The sequence below is a fragment of the Lynx canadensis genome, chromosome B1 (assembly GCF_007474595.2).
Source record: "Lynx canadensis isolate LIC74 chromosome B1, mLynCan4.pri.v2, whole genome shotgun sequence".
Lineage (NCBI taxonomy): Eukaryota > Metazoa > Chordata > Mammalia > Carnivora > Felidae > Lynx > Lynx canadensis.
This window is the reverse complement of record NC_044306.2, coordinates 48,938,605-48,960,176: the sequence shown is the minus strand read 5'-3', so window position 1 is coordinate 48,960,176 and position 21,572 is coordinate 48,938,605. Positions and strand designations below refer to the sequence as shown.

General features: G+C 51.8%; 1 protein-coding gene across 1 annotated transcript in view; it reads right to left on the bottom strand.

The window, feature by feature from the left end:
• LOC115512032 (L-gulonolactone oxidase) overlaps positions 1-15,672 on the bottom strand; it is a 34,825-nt gene extending 19,153 nt beyond the window's left edge. The window contains exons 1-6 of the mRNA XM_030312659.1: positions 15,497-15,672; positions 14,474-14,575; positions 11,551-11,676; positions 9,560-9,654; positions 5,062-5,152; positions 1,353-1,538 (exon numbers count right to left, since the gene is read on the bottom strand). Of these exons, the coding sequence (XP_030168519.1) occupies positions 1,353-1,538; positions 5,062-5,152; positions 9,560-9,654; positions 11,551-11,676; positions 14,474-14,575; positions 15,497-15,499 (603 nt within the window). The 5' untranslated portion in view covers positions 15,500-15,672. The remainder of the gene's footprint in view (positions 1-1,352; positions 1,539-5,061; positions 5,153-9,559; positions 9,655-11,550; positions 11,677-14,473; positions 14,576-15,496) is intronic.
• Positions 15,673-21,572: the final 5,900 nt, after the last annotated feature.

Sequence of the window (21,572 nt, the reverse complement as noted above, 5' to 3'; positions counted from 1 at the left end):
TGGGGATAAATTTCCACCAAACACCATGCCTCTGAGTAGGGGGCCTTCTGGATTTAAGGCCTTTTCCTGGTCTTCATGCATTAGACATTTTGGTTCTAGAGAGCAATGTTTCCCTTTTATCATTGACTAGGTGCCGTGGGGGGAATATTTTAATACTGAACTAGACACTTTACATGTGTTATCTGATTTAATCATCAGATTCAATACTTTAAGGTAGATATTATTAACTCTCTTTTTGGATGAAGAAACCAGGGCTTAACAAGGTTACATGGCTGGCTAAGGTCGCGGCTTAGAAGTGGCAGAGCCAACGCTCAAGGCCAGGTCAATTTGATCACAAATCCCACCTTAACCATGTTGGATCAGTAGTGCCTACATCACTGACTGTTCCATCTGTACAGAGGGTCTACTCATATCAAATGATAAGGTGACCATGGAGGAACTCAAAGACCAAGGAACTCGGACCTGTAGATTTGAGTCCTTTAGTAACTACCAGGCATAGATCCTGCCACAGGCATTTCAGGACTGCTGCATGCTATCCATTCATCCATGCATCCATCCATCCATGCATCCACCATCTATCCATCCATGCACCTGTCCATGCATCCGTCCACCCATCCATCCATGCATTCATCCATCCATGCACTTATCAATCCATCCATTCATCCATCCATCCATCCATCCATCCATGCATCCACCATCTATCCATCCATGCACCTGTCCATCCATCCATCCATCCATCCATCCATCCATCTGTCCGTCCATCCATCTGTCCATCCATCCATTCATCCATCCATCCTTCCACCCATCCATGCATCCATCCATCCATGCATCCGTACAATCCAGTCATCCAGCTAGCCAACCAAGCATGCTTTTCATGCATTTATAAAACATTGCTATCAATCAGAAGCCATTCTTTCTGGCCTCCATCATCTAGATCCACATCCCCTGCATGTGACCTTAGGCACCCAGCCAGACTGAAAGTTAGCCCACCCACTTTGCTGTGAAGAAGCCATTATAAAGGGAATCCTGGGCACATTTCATGGCTCAGTGTATTTGAGAGTCAATGCCTTCCCAGGGGCAGTCAGCACCCTATCTCCTGTGGCAATTCTCTAACCTCCTTTCTCGCCCGTACCTCTGTCACCCCCTTGCAGTTCCTCTGAGCTTCACGGATCTGCTCAGAAAGGGTTCTGGCCACAGTATCCTTGGGCCAAGGAAGAGCTGGCAAGGTCAGCCCACTCCCCCATTCAGGGGGCCTGCAGAGCCACAGGGGGTCATCAGTGGAACACGGCCCACCTGTCCGCATCCTCCATTTATTTCCGGAGGTTGAGCGGTGGTGAACAAGAAAGCAGTACCTCGTCCAGGGTTGAGGGGAAGGAGATCTCCTGCAAGTGGAACTGAGGCACACACTGCAGGGTGATGGTGAGGATGACTCCCAGGCAGCCCAGGTGCACCCGCGCGGCCTGGAACACCTCCGCATTGCTGGACTCGGAGCATTCAAGAATGGTCCCATCAGCTGTCAGCAGGGTCAGCGCCACCACCTGGCAGTGGGAGAAGAGTCACACTTCAGAATCTGGGTGGGTATTTCCTGGAGACTTCGGGTGAGGCCCTCCCTTCCCTGTTTGTCCTTGGAAGTGAGGCCAGGTATCACCTATCCCCTGAAGGCCAATGCCACCTGGCCACAGGGGACTGGGGAAAGGAAGGCTAGGTCTGGGCAGCATCGGCCCTCAGCAGAGAGGGGCATCCATTCCATGAGGTTCCACGGGAACTCACCACTGCCTTGCCTGTTTGCTGTGGGGATGCAGCAAGGCTCCCCTCTGTGCAGAGGACATCAAAGGTGAGACCGGGCCCCAGTGAGCCGTGAGGTGCTGGTTAACGGTGCATGGCAGGGCACCTGGGTGCCTCAGTCGGTTAAGTGCCGGACTCTTGCTTTCAGCCCGCGTTTCGTGAGTTCGAGCCCCGCTTTGGGCTCTGTGCTGACAGTGTGGAGCCTGCTTGGGATTCTCTGTCTCCCTCTCTCTGCCCCTCCCCTGCTCACTCTCTCTCTCTCAAAATAAACATTAAAAAAAAGAAGAAGAAGAAAAAGACGTTAAGAGCCATTAAAAGAAAGGTGCCTTGCAAAGGAAGGGAGGATATGTGTGCATCTGGGCTAGGGCTGTCCCCGCTGTCCCAGCACAGCCCAGGGGCCAGGGGTCCTTGCAGCCTCTCTCTGCCTGTTGCTCCTCTCGGGCACCATCTCAGCCAAGCTGAGAGTTCATCCTCTCTTTCGGGGACCCACTCACCTCAGGAACTAGATTCTTGGCCACAGTCAGAAACGTCAGTTTCTGCAAAGGGTGGGATACTCAGCAAGAAACGGATGATTAACTCCAGTCTCTCACCCTTGGCTCCATTTCCAAAGGAACCCTCTTTCATTGCTGTGTAAGTACTTCTCCACACTCTGCTACCTGCTAATTTGAGTGGAAATTGCTTTCGACATGTGTGGCTCGGGGTGAGAGAACAGAGAAAGCCGAACTAATTCTAATTAGCAGAGACCGTGGCCAGAGGGGAGAAACTGGCAGAAATGGGGCGCGATGGCCATCGGTAGGCGTGAGGACGTCAGAATGATTTCTATAAAAACCAGATTTTGTCTAAGACCCAGAGCCGTAAATGACAACTGGCTAGTGAAACCCCTCAGCAGGGTCCAGCATCAAACAAAGGCAGGCACCGCTTTACCAGCTGTGTGACCCTGGGCGTGTGATTCAACCTCTGTTTCCTTACCTGTAAAATGAGGGCAATAACTATCTCAGAGACAGTGTGTGAAGTTTCCAGCCGAGCGTCTGGTATACAGTGGACATTAAAGATGTCAATCCCCTCCCCCGACCCCTGCCGTCGGCATAATGCATAAAAGAAAACAGCAGCATTCTCCCACTGCTCTTCCTGGGGCTGGTCCTGCTCAGCTGAGCTTCCCAAGAGAAGGAGCCAGTAAATCTCACGCGCATCTTGATTTGTGGCCACTAAGAATTATTCCATACTGTGCTGACCATTGTTTAGAAACTGCCATCAGCCCTGGATAGCAGACCACGACTGTGGCCTAATCTGGGGCGGGGGGTTGGCTGTCGTGCTGCCTGTAACGCCCCGTTACCACTGGGCTCTCCTGGGCATGGAGCCCAGCTTTCAGGGCGGGGAGGTCATGGCATGTCCACGGAAGGCTCCAAGCACCTGGGAATCGAGTCCCACAAAACCCAGCACGCTTTGCTGCAGCAGCTCTTACCGATGGGAAGAGAGCAGCATGATTACCACAGGGCGCTCAGTGTTTCCCCTTCCCTGGCTCACGCCCTTCCCTCCGGATGCCCCTATCCTGCCTGGGGAGTCTCTGGGGCTCTTGTGGTAGAAAGAGGGAGCAGAGAAGGAAAAAAGCAACCAGAACCAGTGCGCAACGGTGATGAGAAAGCCAAGTGATGTTTTAAGGAAAAGCATGAACTAGGTTTCCCTCACGGTGTTGGAGAAAACAAACACAAAGCCAAGTGAATCTCTTAGAAATTGCTTTGGGCTGTTTTCCTTCTGATCTCAGAGCTGCTCCGAGACTGGAGCACAGGGGACCCAGCTCCCAGAAGTCACGTTCAGACAGTGCTTGCTGGGGTGTCCGTCTACCTCAGCACATCGTACAGGAGAGAGCCATACACCTGGCTAGCTGACTTAAGTGATCTGTGTGGTCCAACCCCCAGCCATGCTGAAATTTCTTTTATAGCACAGAGGGTGAGCTCCAGAAAGAGCCCTGTCCTACAGGCAAAACCCACCACTGACATTTATTGAGCACTAACTGTGTACCCTCTGCTAAGCACCCCAGATGCATTGCTGTTGTGACCATCCCCATTTTCCAGGTGAGCAAACTGAGGTAGCCTGAGACAGAGACTTCACCCAGGTCACACAGACAGTAGTGGTAGACTGGGATACAAAATCCAAGCCCCAGTGTTTAGCCATAATGCTCCAGTGGCCAGAGGCCCCATGGTCCCTGGGGCGGATGAGCCCTTGCAGGTGTAAGGAAGTCCCTCTACACCTTACACTTAGGAAGTCCCTCTAAATACTGAAAGTTAAAAAAGTTTGTCCTCCAAACGGCGGCTTCTGACACAAATCACGAACTGTCCTTGGCTCGGCCATGTATTTAACTTCTGCTATCTCATATCCTCCTCCTGGGTTGAGGATTATTCTCTCCAGATTACAGATGAAAACAGGGATGTCCAGAGGAGCAAAGAGCTTGCCTTGGTTTTGAACGCAGACCTGAGTCGACAATCTGTATTCATAACCAGTTCCCCAAACCAGATTCTTGTAAAGTTTAAACACTGCTTTTCAGGGGCGACCGGGTGGCTCTGTCGGTTAAGAATCCGACTTCGGCTCAGGTCATGAACTCGCGGTCTGTGAGTTCGAGCCCGGCATCGGGCTCTGTGCTGACAGCTGAGAGGCTGGAGCCTGCTTCAGATTCTGTGACTCCCTCTCTCTCTGCCCCTCCCCTGCTCACACTCTATCTCTGTCTTTCTCAAAAACAAATAAAACGTTAAAACTTTTTAAAAAAAAAAAAACAAACCCTGCTTTTTAGTGAAGGTCAGGTACAGATTCAGGCCCACATGTGCTGGACCCCACCCCAGGTAGCCTCGGTCCCTGTCCCGGCCCCTCCTGACTTACTAACCTGGAAAGACCTCTTGCCCTGTCTGGCTCCTGGGCTCAGACCTTTCAGGGGGGATGGAACCTCTTGCCCTGCTTGCCCTTTTCCACAGGGTGGCCAGGAGGCTCCTGAGAGGCAGGGGTGCCTCAACATGCATTGTGCCTCCTTCGTCACTTGTGTCTGTGGGGGATGAATGAGATTTAGAGGAGATACTGTGGCTGGAGGGCACCTGCCAAATCTGTCAGAGGGGGAGAGCTGGGGTGGCTCTGAGGCTTACAAGGAGCAGAGCCAACACTGCCCACGAAGCCCCTGATTTCCCAGGAGCTTCGGTGAAGAGGCCCCATCCCATCCCCCATCTCCCCCCCACCCCCCGCCCCCCGCCCCCGTCCCCGGCAGTCAGTGGAGCAGAGAAGCAGGGGACTCACCAGGGTGGGTAGGATGCCATGTTTGATCCCTGTGTTGTGCGTTCCGGACCCAATGACGCCCCCTGCAGTCACGTCTGACACAGCTCCCAGGCTGGGCTCAACAGGAGGGGCAAAAGGGACACAAGGGACCAGTCAGGCTCCCCTGAGACAATTCCCACCCCCACCACTGGGTTGCAGTGCGACGCTCCTCAGAGCAGAAGAATAGATGCATCTCTTGCCCGGGTTCTCGCTCTGAATGTACCATGACTTAGCTTGTCTGACTTGTTGGCCTTTCTCTTCTCTGAGCCTCAGTTTTCTCATCACAGTGACCTATTAGAGAAACTGGTAAGGGCGTGGCTCACTCAGCTCTGCCTGCCTGGCTCTGGGGTTTCCGCAGCATAGAACATCCCCTTCCTCTGTCCCCCATCTGCCAACAAGATCTTCACCAACCAAAGGCCCAAATGCACCTGCTAACACCTCTCTAGACCCAGACTGTCAAGGCCTGCGAAGTCCCTGAGGGAGTGAGCTGGTTCAAACGGCTCACACAGCTGTCCCAGGAAGGTGTGAGCATCCCTGAGCTGTCAGGAAAGGAGGGGGAGGAGACTGTATCACCTCCAGGCTCAGAAACTGTCAGTGGTGGGGGGATGGGGGGGCGTCTGGGTGGCTCAGTCAGTTAAAGCCTCCGGACTCTTGATTTCAGCTCAGGTCATGAGTTCAAGCCCCACTTTGGGCTCTGTGCTGACAGTGCGGAACCTGCTTGGGAGTCTGTCTCCCTCTCTCTCTGCCCCTCCCCTGCTTGCTCTCTATCTCTCTCTTTCAACAGCAAATAAATAAACATTAAAAAAGAAAGAAAGACGGGGCGCCCGGGTGGCTCAGTCGGTTGAGTGTCCGACTTCAGCTCAGGTCACGATCTCGCGGTCCGTGAGTTCGAGCCCCGCGTTGGGCTCTGTGCTGACAACTCAGAGCCTGGAGCCTGCTTCGGATTCTGTCTCCCTCTCTCTGTGCCAGTCCCCTGCTCGCTCTCTATCTCTCTCTCTCTCAAAAATAAATAAAACATTTTTTAAAAAATTAAAGAAAGAAAGAAAGAAAGAAACAAAGAAAGAAAGAAGTCAGGGGCTCCTCGGGGCCCCCATGATAAACCCACATCTCTCAGCCCAGACTTCTGGGCCTTGGAAGGAATAATACCAGAACTGTGCATGCACAGGAAGGACCAGGGTCCTGAAGGGGAGCAGGACCGCTCTGGAGACCTGTGCTCTGGGGGCAGGAATTAGAAAGATGTGCCCAGATCTCGGGGTGAAGGAAAAAGAGTGGCTCAGGAGTTCAAAACTCTTACTTCTTAGGAGTGTTCTCTGAGACATCCCAGCCCTAGCTTAAAGGAGAAGGCAACTGATGTTTACTGAGGGTCCCCTGGGTGCCCAGGCGATGGGTGCATTGTATGCTGCACGATATATCTTCACAATAGCCCAGCCCCCCTCAGTTTATACTGAAGACCTGGGCTCTGCAAGGTAAAGCAATGTGCCCACCCTCTCGCAGACACAAAATGGGAGACGGAGGATTTGACACGCCCTGGCTGTCAGCATAGACCTGGGGCCCCTGAGGCAGGCTGGGCCCTGCCTCCCAAAGACGCTGGAGGACACCTGCTGTTAATGATTAGAAAGTCTAGTCTCAGATCTTCCTGTGGATGAGACCTGGGGGCTGTCCTGGCAGAACAGGAAGAGGACAAAAAAAAAAAAAAAACAAAAAAAACCCACAAAAAAACCCTTTCCAGCCTACCCGTACCCACCCACCTCCACCACCTATGTGTCTAGTCTTGTCTCTTTGTCCACATTAGTTTAGTTGGGTTACTTCTGAAAATACCAGAATCTTAAAGAGGACCATAGAATCCTGCCCTAGGGACATATTCCAACGTGTGGAAAGGCATAGCTCAAAGATGTTCATCACAGCATTAGGTAGACCAGTGAAAAACTGAGAACGATGCCCAGCAGGGGGGTGGTTAATCGAATTGCAATGTGTCTTCTCTTCCCCACGAACTTTACCGGACAAAAAAGCAGTTCGGAAACAGGCTCGTGACCCCCGTGTTAAGAGAAATAAACTGGATAAAAGTGAGGTGCTCAGGGAGAAGGGTCAAGGAGGGAAGGATTAGACTCTGACCTCTGAGGGGCTGGAGATAACAAGCCAAGGGGAAAGGTCACCTCCAGAATCTGTGGAACCAGATGACAAAGCCAGGTGAACAAGAACTGACATTTAGTGAGCTCCTTATGTGGGGCATCTTTCACTCATCCAGTCCCCTGAGCACCCTGCTTTAAGACCCATTTTCTAGATGAGAACACTGAGGCCCAGACGGGTCAAGGAACTTGAAGCAAGATGTGCGCCCAGGCCACCTGCTTCTAGAGCTGGGGTCTCCACCTTGCTGCTGTCCTGCCTCCTCTGGTTCACCACACAGTGGAACGTTCCAGAGCCTTCTGGCTATGTAAGCCACTTTGCCTCAGACCCCGGTTTCTCCATCTGTAAAAGGGTTATATTCCTCATCTGCCGAGCACCCAGCGTGCAGCCTGATAGTGTGGGGCTTCCCTTCACCCCCCGGCCACAGGCACTCCTGAAGTTCCCACAGCATCCTTACAGCTGTCGACCTAGGCTCCCCTGAGGCACGCAGGATAGGACATCCTGACTCCTGAGTGGCAGAAGGGCCCATGCGGGCAGTACTGGAGGAGGACTGGGTCCCCAGGGAGGACAGGGACATATTATAAGCAGGGCGCAGAGGTGCTTCAGAATCCAGAAGCTAAAGCCCGTAGTTGATAGACCATGTCTCTTCCTGTGGTCCTTGTCACAGATTCTGTCCCACCATCTGCTCATAGGTCCCTGCACGCCCCCCACACTCTCCCCCTTTTGGACTTCTCTCTCTTTAAGTGCTACCTGTTTTCTTTCTTTTTTTTTTTTTTTTAACTTTATTTATTTTGAGAGAGAGAGAGAGCAGGGGAGGGGCAGAGAGAGAGGGAGAGAGAGAGAATTCCAAGCAGGCTCTGCATTCTCAGCGCAGAGCCCGATGTGGGCCTTGAACTCACAAACTGTGAGATCATGACCTGAGCCGAAATCAAGAGTCAGACCCTTAACCGGCTGAGCCACCCAGGCGCCCCTCCCGCTCCTGCTCACAACGTTCCCTCTGCCTGAGTCCCTTCTCTCCTCTGTCTTTCTGGTTTCTTCCTGATCATCGTTTAGGACTCAGCCCAGGGGCCCCTCCTACAAGCTTGCTGATTCCCATCCCTCACAGCGTCCTCTGCCTGCCGAGGCTGAACCCAGGGCCCCCTGAGAGCCCTGAAGTGTCCCAAACACCTCTCTGACATTGCACCTATCGTCCTGCATTATGCTTAACACTTTGTGTGTCTGTGTGCCCCTCGCCAGCAGCTCCTTGCAAGTGGGATCTGGGTTTTATTCATCTTTGCCTCTTCAGGGCCTGAGCAAGACCTGCACATGCTAGACGCTCCATAAATGTTTGAGTTGCCATGATCTTTGGAGAAGCAGGAACAGGATGGTTTCTGGAGTAAAAGAGGTGTAGCGATGCCTCAGGGCCTGTGATTAGAGAGCTAAGGCAAACGGACCCCACCCCCTCCAAGACAAACCACAGGCTTCCATGCGTGCAGTTTCCGGTTGCAAAGAAAGTGCTACCCCGATATCCAAAATACAGTCACCTTTTTCCAATGGTTGAAGTTCTACACTTAGACATTCAATCCTTTGGCTTTGTTTGCCACCTGTTTCAATGGAAAGCCCCTGATCTTAAACCTGAGCCATCGCCGACTCCTCGTCCGGATGGAGAGAGGAGTGCAGCCACAGGGAGGTGCCCCAGGAAGTCAGCATGCCCTCCCATTCCTCCACGCTTTTTGCACATTTTTCTGTCTGGGTCCATACTGTTGTTCGTTGCAAGTTTTAAGAAAAATTTAATCCAGGGGCACCTGGGTGCCTCAGTCAGTTAAGCATCGACTCTTGGTTTGGGCTCAGGTCATGATCTCATGGTTCATCAGTTCGAGTCCTGCATGGAGCTCTACGCGACAGTGTGGAGCCTGCTTAGGATTCTCTCTCTCTCCCTCTCTCACTGCCCCTTCCCCGCTCGTGCTGTCTTTCTCTCAAAATAAATAAATAAACTTAAAAAAAAAAAAAAAAAGCAGCTCTTTCTGCCCACACATCCTGGCCCCGTGCTTTAATAAATTCACCTTTTTTGCTCTCCCCTCCCCCACCCCCCGCCAAAAAAAATTTTAATCCATGGTTTTCCTGCCCCTTTACGAGACTGTTGCTTAATGCTTGGCCCATCTCTGGCTTGTTTCTTTCTATTCTCACATGAGTCCCTGAACTCACGGGGGATGAGGAGACAGATATCCCCTGGGGGAGGAACAGGGGTCCAGAGGAAGAGGATGCGCCCTGGGAAGCGTTTGTCTCTCTCCTGCCAGATCCTTGAGTGTCCGGCCAAGGCCAGGGCAAGGGGTGGTGGGCAGTGTTGGCCCCCCAGGAATGGAAGAGCTGTTCTTACTTGGACAAGGCCAGGCCATGCTTGCCCAGCTGTGGGTGCAGGTCAGACAGGAGAATGCCGGCCTCCACAGTCACCTGCTTCTTCTCTGTGTCCACCTGCAAGAGACCAGCACAGGCTGGGATGAGCTAGGCTATCGCCCAACCCTCACCCAGCAACCACATTCCCGTGAATATGAGCACGTCTGTCCCAGCCTGTGGTCAGCTCAAGCTGACCTCTTGCTGCAGGCAGCTGAAGGGGGTGTGGGCAGAGCCCTGGAGTGCTGGGGCTGTGGGAATACAGTCATCCCCCCTTATCTACAGGGGATAATGCGTTCCAAGACCCCCAGTGGATGACTGAAGCCACATCTAACACTGAACTTTACATGTACCATATTTTCCCCATATGTTTACCTATGATAAAGTTCAATTTATAAATTATGCACAGTAAGTGAGTAACAATAACTAAAGATAAAATAGAACAATTATGACAATATATTTAATAAAAGTTATGTGAATGTGGCTTCTGTCTCTTAAAATATCTTCTTGTACTGTCCTCAGCCTTTTTTGTCTTGTAAGGATGTGAGATGATACAATGCCTACGTGATGATGAGATTAAGTGAGATAAAGGGCTTAGGAATTGTGACCTAGGATTAGGTGACTGTTGGCCTTCTGATAATATGTCAAAAGGCAGATCATCTGCTTTCAGAGGGTGGTTGACCTCTGAAACCGCAGAAAAAGAAACCACAGATAATGGGGGGACTAGTGTATTCTGTGTAACCCCTTCTTCCCACAGGGGAGGAAATAAAGAGCAGGGAAAAGAAGGGGCTCACTCAAGGTCACTGCCATAACTCCACCTAGTCCCAACCCTGCCCCACCTGGACCAGAAGGTAGGATTCCTGGATGGTCGTGGATAATCACCAACTAAGGAGGGCCTATTCCTACAAGGGCTTGATTCTACCAGATGGAGTCCCAATTCTCCACTTATTCTCACCGGGGAGGTCTTAGGCAAAGACTGAGGACTGGAAGGGGACAGAAGTTCCCTGCCACGCACAAGAAGGGTTCTAGAAGACCCCTGGCAGCCCAGGGGAGTGGGAGCAGACTCTGCTTTCCCAGGGAGGAGACTGAAGTTCAGGGACTTTAAGTTGCTCACCCAAGGTCACGCAAGCATCGGCGGCACTGAGAGGAGAACTTACATCTGTGGGACTCCAAATCCCAAGCTCATTCGACTGACCCTGAGCACAGAGCTGGGCAAAATCAATTGTTGGAGCCCAATCCTCACTAATTAGCAATCAGAGTTCATTACTGCCATGACTGACATCTTGACCAGAACATTTTCTATGGGGTGGAGACTGTCAGCCTGAGCAAAGAAATAAATAATAGAGAGAAACCAAGAACTTCGGTTTCTGGGGCTGGGGGTCGGCGGGGGGTGGGGGGCGGGGGTTATTTGGCAAAAACTACAGCTCAGGGGAGCCGGCCCTGTCAGGAGAGAAGGCCCCGTCTGGCCTCCACTTCCTGGCAGGTGCCTGACAAGTGCTGGCTGAAATGCATGGACAGCATCCCAGCACAGCGCTGGTGTCAGACCCCCGAGTTTGTGCCCAGCTCTGCTACTGATTGGCTGTGTAACCCTAGGCAAGTCACTTGCCCTCTCTGATCTTGTTTCCCCATGTGTAAAACTAGCTAGATGTAAATCCTTCCGGTCTGGGACTGTGAGTCCACCTTTGGGGATCTGATTTGCCATTTTTGTTCTAGAGAAGCAGAGAGGAGGCACTGGCAGGAGGAAGGAGACGAACATTCTCTCTGTGGCCACAAGGAGGCGCATACAGCTGCCAAGAAGCCTGAGCAAGCCCAGGGAGGGCTCCGGGGAAGGGGTGATCGTGGGCAGGTCAGAAATTGGGGTGTCACTTTGGACTCAGGGGCAGGGAGGGGATTGGGCCTGGGGGCAGAGGCTAAGGAGTTTCCGCCCAAGGTCTGGGAGGGAGGCTGAGGCTGGGGGAAGCCGAGGGCTCTGAGTACCTGCAGAACCCGGTTCATCTTGCCCATGTGGATCATGAAGCCATCGGTGCAGGCGATGTCCGAGGGTGAGTGGCCACCTCCCACCACCTTCACCCGCTTGTTCTGCTGCCTGGCCAGGGCCAGCACCTGCCGAGGCAATGCTGGAGTCAGCCGGGGGCCAGAGACCTGGCAGGGCTTACAGGGGGGTGGGCCGCCCAGGCTGCCAAGGCCCCTGCCCGGCTGGAGGCCGGTCCAGTCCGGGAAAGAGAGCCAGGGTGAAGAGCCAGGAAGTGAGCGGCACGCAGAGCGGAATCATGCTAAGGTGGGACTCCCATGCCCCTTCCCTGCTGCGGCTGGGAGCTCCTCGGTGGGCACACCCGATCACACTCTTTGCCAGCACGAAGCCTTCTGAGGGCACCCCAGTGCCTTCAGAGTAAGGTCCCAGCTCCTCATCCTGGCCTACACGGGCTCAGCGGCCTCCCAGGCTGGAATGAAGGCTGCTGGGGTGAAAGTGGCTTCCTCTGACTTTGTAAGTGTGTCTCTCCCGGGCCCAGCCCTCATCTCTAGTGATCACGGAATGAATAAATTAATTAACAAATGCATGGTATCACTTACATGAATCCATTCCCTTTTACCCTCACATCCCTGCTCCAAAACCTCACATCTGCTACCCGGAACACTGGCCTTACTCACAGCGTGTACCACAAGGGGTTCCATGAGCAAGTGAGACTGGGAAGGGTTCTGTCCTCCCTAGCTCCTTTCTCCACCCACCGTGTACATGGCGTGTTTAAGACTACAGGCTCTACAGTAAAGAAATCTGTTTAACACCATCTTCTGTGAGCCCCCTTGGCCACACCGCCAATTTTTATTTTCACCTGACCCTACTAGCCCTCCGGGGAAATGTCAGCCTGCAGCGGCCTCAGCCTGTTGGGAATTCACAGTTGTGTGGGCCAGCACAGCTTAGAACGGCCTTGATTTATGGCCATATCAGCATACCTCCAACATTTCCCTCAGCTCAGAGGAAAGCCAGTTGCCTCGGCATTCAAGGTCCTCTAATCCTGCCTTCCCAGCCTTCCTCTTCTGCCCTCCGCCCACTCATCCCCTCCAGGCACTTGGGTCCCCGTCTCTGCCGCTTCTGATGGCTCCCCGGGCATGCTCCTCACTTTCTCTTGCTCAGTGCTCTTCCCCTGCGTGAGAAGCTGGAGGCTTTGAATCAGACAATCCCTGTGGGACTCCTGGCTCTGATGTTTATTAATATGGGAAAACGACAAAACCTCTGGTAGCCTCAGTCTATCCATCTGTGAAATGGAGATAATAATCACCATGTCTCAGGAGAGCATGGAATTGAAGAGAGAATAGATACGCAGCACAGCGTTCTGACTTAGGGTCACTTCACGGGGACTGTATCGTCCAGACTGCTGTTCTCCGAGTGCGCTCCCACACACACGCCCGTGCACACACTCGCACACACGCGCACGCAGAGTGAACTCCTCCCTCCTCGGTACCCTACTGCCGCTGGTGGAGCGGCACCTGTATCCTCTGGAGCTAGTTGCATGCATGCTTGACTGAGGTGCAAGCCTTTAAGGGTCTCTACGGTTTGGGTCTTGTTCATTCATTCATTCATTCATTCATTCATTCAACAGTGACTCAAGTGCTTTCTGTGGCCAGGGACAGTGCCAGGTGCTGAGGATACAATGGGAAACAAGCCAAGCATGGTCGTACATCCTTATGAGAAGGAGAGCCAGAAGCATGAACATGTTCAAGTCGACAAAGTAATTGCAAGTTAGGAATACGCAATGAAGGAAAGAAACAAGGAGCTGAGACAGAGACCGCTGGGGACAGTGGTGAGGTGGTCTGGGAATCCACTGAGGAGCTGAAGTTTACCCTGAGCCCTAAAGGAGGAAAAGGAGTTAGTCATGTGAAAAGTGAAGGGATAGGCATTCTGGCAGTGGGAACAGCAAGTGCAGAGGCCCTGGGGTAGGAAAAAGTTCGGTTTGTCTTATGAACAAAGAATGAACCAAGGCCAGGTGATGCATGGCCTTCGGGAGTCAAGTTAGGCTTTTACTCCACAAATAATAGAGAGCCTGTGGGGGCTCCTGGGTGGCTCAGTTGGTTAAGCATCCAGCTTCGGCTCAGATCATGAGCTCAGGGTTCATGGGTTCGAGCCCTGCTTCAGGCCCTGGACCGACAGCTCAGAGCCTGAAGTCTGCTTCGGATTCTGTGTGTCCCTTTCTCTCTGCCCCTCCCCCACTTGTGTTCTCCCTCTCTCTCAAAAATAAATAAATAAACATTAAACAGTGAGCCTGTGAAGGGATTTAAGCAGAGAGTAGCCCAGTCCAACTTACATTTTAAGAAAATTACTTCTGCTGAGGTGGAAAGTGCATTCAAAGGACGTGAGAATTGAGGCAGGGAGACTGGGGCCATGGCCGCCGCAGGTCATGGTGAGTGAGGAAGGGATGGCGGAGTGGGCATGGAGATTGGCAATGGTGCTGAAGAGAAGGGGATGGGTTCTGGAAGCTTCTGGGGCAAGACTTGCTGACTGCGGATAAGGGTAAAGAAAAGACAGTGACCCACTTCCTGGCTTCCCAGGCGCCCCATGCAGAGACAGGGGTAGAAGAGGGTGGAGTCAACAACACAAGAGACTCAAAGCACTGGAAATGTAGTCTGGGGCACGTAAGCCTGTGATGACCTTGAGACACACAACGAGAGAAGTCACATGTGAGTCTGCGGCCAGAGAAGAGATCTGAGCTGGAAATGAAATGCTGGCAGCCGTTGGTGGCACAGGAAGGTGTAACATGGAGCTGTAGCAGGGGAGTGGGGGCCAGGAGCCCGGAAATTTTCAGGCTTCATGGAGCTGTCTCCTGGCCGGCAGCTCTGAGGTGGGGGTGGGGGTGGGGGTGGGGGCAGAGCGACCCAACTTCCTGTCTGGGGCAGGGACACTCACCTCTCTGACCTCCTCCACGGACGTGGGCTGGTAGTACATTTCTGGGCAACAGCCGTAGGTCCTAGCCCAGTTTTGGAACTTGACTCCTTTGTACCCATGGACCTGCGACAGGAAAAGAGCTGGGTCGTCACAGACATGTGGCCGCGCGCTGCCCCGACGGCCGTCCCGGGCTCCCGCCAATGCAGGATGGGAGGCCGGGGCCGGGGCGCTGAGCCAGTGGCCGGTGGGAAGATTAAACGGACGTCGGAAGCTCTGAAGCTGCGGGACTTCCTGTTTGTTCTCTCCCTTGACCCCTCATGGCCACGTGGGCAGAGCACACAGAGAACCCTGTCCATTCTTAGCAGAAACGATGGGGCTGGGGGTGGAGCCCGAAAAAGCAGGACTCAGGGCCCCTGCCCCTCCCCCCACTCCGTCCCGGGCACCTCTCTGAGGGAACCAGCAGAAGGCGTACTCCGGTCCAGCAGGGACACTGGGGAAGGGGTTGCGCCAGTGGGCCTGGTGGCGCAAGAAGGACTTGGAGCTGGCCTTCAGCTCTCCTATGAGGCTTCTCCCACCAAGAAGGGCCAAGTCTGGGGGACTCCACTGCAGCCTTTCTGGCCTCTAAACCGAAGCAGGGAGCTCTGGGGATAAGACTCCCACGTGTTGGATATGAGCTGTGTCCTGAGCACTGTACAAGATCCGTACACGTGGTACCTTATTTAGACCTTACAATTATGCCACAAAATCGGTAATACTACTCCCATTTTCAGGAGCAGAAACTGAAGCCCAGAGAGGTGAGGTAACTTCCCCAAACACACACAGCAATCAAATGAAGACACTAGAGTCCTACCCAGGCCTCCGTCTCTTCCATGCTTTCCCCAAGACCCCAGTGCCACCCCTAGAGCCTCAAGTCCAATGCAAGAGGGTCCCCATGGCCTCCCCCAGGCCCTAGACTTGACCTAATTCTGTCCTCCCACGTCTGGCCCATGGGCCCAGCCTGAACGCAGCCCTGCTGGGCTGACGGGCTGTGCCGTGCGATCCTACCATGGCTGCGGCGGTGGGTCGGTGGCCTTGGCAGACTGAGGCTCCCTCCGGGAACAGAGCTCGGGGCAGCAGCGTGCAGAGGCGAGGTGGGGCGACGGTCTGGAGCGGTCTGTGCCGAGCACAGGGCTGACTCTGTATCTACTGCATACCGAGGGGCTTCGGGCGGCAAAGGTGGGTAAACAGTGTTGCGACAAGCTCCACCCGGACAGATAGCCAGATAGCAGAGCAGGCCCTGCCCCCTGCCCCCTGCCCCGGGGGCCCTTCTCAGGCAGCGAGGTGGAAGAGAGGAGTTTAAGAGGCAGCTGTTCTGTCCCTGGACGCTGCTTGAGCTCTGACCCCAGCTCTGGGCATTCTGGACCCAAAGGACCCTACAGCTTCCAAACGGGATCCTTAATTCCATAGGTCAGCAGAGGCTGTGACGTGGAGGGTCTGTGGGGGTCTTCATGCAGGGGCTGCCTTGGTGTCCCCTTGGAGGAGGACACACGTGGCACCCCAGGGCAGGTGCAGTCAGGATCTGTGTTAGCTCATCTGTCCGACTTGGGGGGTGAATACACCGAGCCCCCCATCGCTATAGAGACAGGACGGGGAGCTGGTGGCTTGTAGCACCGGGTGGGGAAGGGAGACGAGGGACCCTCCGCTCAGGCACTCTTCCAGCAGGGGCCTTTCCCAGGCTTTATGGGTTCCTCCTCCAGGCTCTGCCTGTTAACCTCTGGGAACCTCATTTTCCTCCCCAATAAAGTTGGGGAACTTTTGCCGAATTCTCTGCGTCGATATAAAGGTGAGAGCAGATCTATGAGGAGCATGGGACCCAACGGGAGCTTGAGATGACAGCAAGCTCTTGCATCTGCCCCTGCCATGAGCTTGCTGGTGGCAGGATTCTCCGGACATGCCAGCCTGAGCTGGTGCCTGGCACGGAGCCAGCGCCCCAAGTGCAGTTGTGCAACAAACAATCCCGGCCTGTCAGATCTCTCCAAGCCAAGGGCTGGTGTCTGGTGCGAAAGCAGGGGAGGAGGAAAGGGCAGGCTGAAGGAGCGGAGCTGGGGTCAGAGATGCGCCCGAAAAGTCCTAGCAAGGGGGAGGGTCAGAGGCACACCTGTATCCCCCGGAGCAGGATTTCTGCCAAGCTACGGAGTGTGTGTGTGTGTGTGTGTGTGTGTGTTATGATTGTACCCCCACCCAGATGCAAATGTACGAGTATGAGGTAGGAGTGCAGCGTGTGCTCATTACAGGGAAAGCCTGGCTCAGGAGGTGACTGTTTACGGTGACTCGGCAGCTCAGTCATGGAGAGGGGAGTCCCAGGGCCACAGAACTGATCCTTTGGGAAAGGGCTGTGTTAGAGGCTGAACTGTGTTCCTCCCAAATTCCTATGTTGAAGCCTTAGCCCCCAGCACCTCAGGATGTGACTGTGTTTGGAGGGAGGGCCTTTAAAGAGGTCATGAAGCTAAAGTGATGTCATCAGGATGGGCCCTGATCTAATATGACCAGTGTCCTAATAAGAAGAGCACACAGAGGAGAGGCCATGAGAAGACTCTGGAAAAGGCAGCCGTCTGCAAGCCAAGGAGAGAAGCCTCAGGAGAAGCCACCCCTGCCGACGACTGCTTGATCTCAGGCTTCCAGCCTCCAGAACTGGGAGAAAATAAATCTCCGCTGTTGAAGCCACTCAGTCCGTGGTAGTTTGTTAGGGCGGCCCGAGAAAATTAATGCCTGGTGTCTACAAGCTCCTGAGGCTGGGATCTCCACAGGGGCCTTCGCGAGAGGGAAGAGCGAGGCCTGGCTCTTGCGTCTGAGCCTGGTTCACTTGGGCTGTCCCTGATGGGAGACGCAGGGCCTGTGCCCTCTAACGCTGCTGGCTCCACTGTCTGAGAGGAGGGAGCCTGGGGGGACCTCCCCATAGAGCCGCAGACTCCCTGGCTGGGAAGGGCAGGGCTTGGTGAGGGAGACAGTGGTTGGAGGCCTTGGGGCTGAGGGGTGGAGAAAGCACCTGGTTGGCCACTGTCCCAAAGCCCTGGAAGGAGGCCCATGGCAGGGAGGGGAGGCGAGCACGGAGGTTCACCCCAAATAAATAACTTGTTTCCCACTCACCCACAGTCAGACCCAAGGTCTCTCCTTTTGGAGAACGCATTCTATGCTCAGACCTCCAGGAAGCCAGGCGCTGCGGGGTGTGGGTGGAACTGGGCTGTGCCCTGGAGCTGCCCACGGGGCTCCCTTCCCTCCTCTGTTGGAAGATTTCCCAGCCTGGAATCACACACCATTTTCTCTTTGCCTCTTGCTACTGCCCTTGAATGGAACGCTTTCTCCCCTATCCCCGCCAAGCCAGTCACATCAATTTTGCCAATTGCCTTTATGGAGAAACAGAAAATGACATGAGAAAAATATAAACATCAGCAAAAAGTATCAGTTAATTTAATGTGCAATGCCACCATCCCGTGATTAAGGTGGATGGTTTATTGCTTATTCTTTCTTGCGTGAAGGACTCAGCTGGTTCAGTAATTGCTGAGTCTTAATTTTTTCTAACGTTTGTGGACAAGGGAAATTAATGCTGCTGTTTCAGTGGTCATTGAAGCTTTTTGGACCTTTTCCCCTCCCATACTTGTTAATCAGCCAGAGTGAGGTCCTTAATATACAACTTACATGTGGTAACTTAACACTTCTTTGAAATAGTGTGAATATCTGGGAGAGTGTTTAATGACTTCTGATCTGCAGATATTACTTTCTTGTGCTACTAATTCAAGTTCACTCAATACACACGGCAAAGAAGGATGACACAGTCTAAAACGCCCCCTGCTTCTCAGAGTTGAATCCAGGATAATTGATGGAGACAAAGACCAAATATCCATCTCCTCAATCTATTCAAATGGCAAAAAAGATGACAGTTTGGCGGCTTCTCTGGAATTTTCTTACTTTGAGTTACATAAGCCAAGAATTGTTTCTGTCTTTGAAATTCTGACACAAGCCAGTCACACCGAGTCTCCCATGCTGATACATTCTGCCCCGTTCTGGGGGGCTTGGCATGAATATCATGGAAAACAGTGACGAAGTGCCTAAGAAACACAAGGTAGGTCTTAGCCAAGGTCTTTAAGCTAGGAAGTTATTTTTTAATTGATTAAAAATGAGTTTACGGGGGGCGCCTGGGTGGTTTAGTTGGTTAAGCATCTGACTCCTGATCTCAGCTCAGGTCTTGATCTCAGGGTCATGGGTTAAAGCCCTGCATTGGGCTCTATGCTGGGCATGAAGCCTACTTAAAAAAATAAAAATAAAAATAAATAAATAAATAAATAAATAAATAAATAAATAAAATAGAATGAGTTTATGACCCATGGGAGAAAATATCTGTAAATCATATATCTTACAAGGGATTAATATCCACAATATATAAAGAAGTCATACAACTCAACATGAAAGCAAATATTAAAAATGGGCAAAGAAGGGGTGCCTGGCTGGCTTAGTTGGTTAAGCATCCGACTTTGGCTCAGGTCATGATCTCGCAGCTAGTGAGTAGTTAGAGCCCCACAGCAGGCTCTCTGCTGTCAGCACAGAGCCCGCTTCAGATCTTCTGTCCTCTCCTCTCTCTGCCCCTCCCCCGGTTACACACTCTCTCAAAAATAAATAAAATTAAAAAAAAAAATGAAACCTTCTGCATCGCCGATGGGAATGCTGTTACGTGTTTGGTGCAGCCACTCTGGGAAACAGTATGGTGGAGCCTCAAAAAATTAAACACAGAAGGACCACATGATCCAGTAATTCTACCTCTGGGTATATACTCAGAAGAACAGAAAGCAGAGACTCGAAGGGGTATCTGTACACCATGTTCATGGCAGCATTTATTCACAGTAGCCAAAAAGGTAGAAGCAATCAAGTGTCAACCAACAGATGAACAGATAAAATGTGGCATCTCCACAGACTGGAATATTGTTCAGCCTTAAAAAGGAAGGGATATCTGACTCATGCTACAACATACATGCGCCTTGAGGATCTTCTACTGAGTGAAATAAGCCAGTCACAAAAAGACAAATACTGTATGATTCCACTTATATGAATTAGCTAGAGTAGTCAAACTCATAGAGACCCAAAGTAATGGGTTGCCATGGGTTGGGGAGAGGGAGAAGTAGGGGTTCGTGTTTAATGGGTAGGGTCTCAGTTTGGGACAATGAAAAAGATCCGGAGGTGAGTGGAGGTGAGGGCGGCAAACAGAGTGAGTGTACTTAATGTCACCGAACTGTGTACTTCAAAGTAGTTAAAATGGCAAATTTTAATGTATATTTTACCACAGTGAAAGTGAAAAAAAAAAAAAAAAGTGAGCTCACAGGAGTATAAATGTCATTGATATTCTTTCAAAAGTAGGTACCAGACTCAAAACCCTTATATGTACATACGACAAAATGTACTTAAGTAAACCAACAAAGTGATCCCACTCATACCTTATAAATACCAAAGCTGGAAGCCTCCACGGTAACTGTAAATCCTTCAGCTGTGTTATTAAAAAAAGTATTGCATTTCTATTTTACGCAGCAGACACCCACTGAATGCTAACAAAGATTCATAGATGACTAGAACCGGGAGGGCTTCTGAATTTAGTTCTATTAGCAGATATTCCAGGAGTCTTGAAGAAGAGTCCCCTTCCTTCTTCCTCCCTCCCTTCCTTCCTCCCTCCCTGCCTTCCTGTCTCTTTTATAGGCTCCACACACAACATGGGGCTTGAACTCATGACCCTGAGATCAACAGTCACATGCTCTGAGCCAGCCAGGCACCCCCAGTCTTACTCCATCAAGTCTTGGCATGGTGATAACAGTCATGCAATTGGCCATCCATGTCACCCAGTAGGGCATCAAAATCAAGAATCTGAAATCTTTGGGGTGCCTGGGTGGCGCAGTCGGTTAAGCGTCCGACTTCAGCCAGGTCACGATCTCGCGGTCCATGAGTTCGAGCCCCGCATCAGGCTCTGGGCTGATGGCTCAGAGCCTGGAGCCTGTTTCCGATTCTGTGTCTCCCTCTCTCTCTGCCCCTCCCCCGTTCATGCTCTGTCTCTCTCTGTCCCAAAAATAAATAAACGTTGAAAAAAAAAAATTTAAAAAAAAAAAAAAAAAGAAGAAGAATCTGAAATCCACTCATTTATCCATCCATTCATCTGTGCTTCCATTCTGTGATTTACTCAGCAAACATCGAATGGGCATCTACAAAATGCCAGGCATCTGCTGGGTTAGGATCAAGGATGAGCACCTAGCTAGGTAGTTGCCCATCCTAAAGGCCTTACAGTCTCATGGGGCAGGCAGTTCACAACTGGGTGCAGCAGCCAACACTTGGGAGAAACTTCTACAACTGCTAAGAAAATATTTTATCATTTGTTGCCAGATGGATTCCTTTGAATCGTGAGGCATGGTATTTCCCACCCAACTCCTGTTGCATAAACCTTTGAGGTTCTGACCTAGATATTCTAGCGATTTGTCTGTTTTGTATTCGTGCTTATGGTAATGTTGATGTGAACAACATGCAGACTGGCTTAGAGTTACTTCAAAGCCTAACACCAGGGGTTCATTGGACCCCAAGAGAGACAGAAATAGTTTTTTGTCCCATCTGTTCTAACAGACTCAGAAGACATTTCTCCTGGGAACCTTGGATACTGCTAGTTGACAGCCACTAAGGGTGAGGACAGAATTTGTGAGCGACCATAATCCCCTCCGGAGAGAGCTCCGTGACCCCACTGATACGTGGGTGTAACAGAGAATATGGGGTCTGCTGTGCCTCTTTTTGAGAAGGCTAGTTCCCTTAGCAGAGGTCAATACAAATTTATTACAAATGTATTTGTTATACGTTGTATAATTAAAAGAACTTGAACACACTCCCAGCAAGTTGTACTTAAACCGGCATCTGAAAAATCTGTCTTAATGAGGTCAGTCCCCTTTGCTGCCAGAGCTACAACCAGCTGATTGATGTGTGGGCCAAAGCTCTCCAAGGCAGCGGGGAAACACATATTTCTAGTGTTTTCGTGAATAAACTGAAGACTCTTCCAGTCTAGGGTCCTTTATGACCCTCTATCTTGCATGACTGGTTATATTTTTGTTGCAAACCTATGGACCTG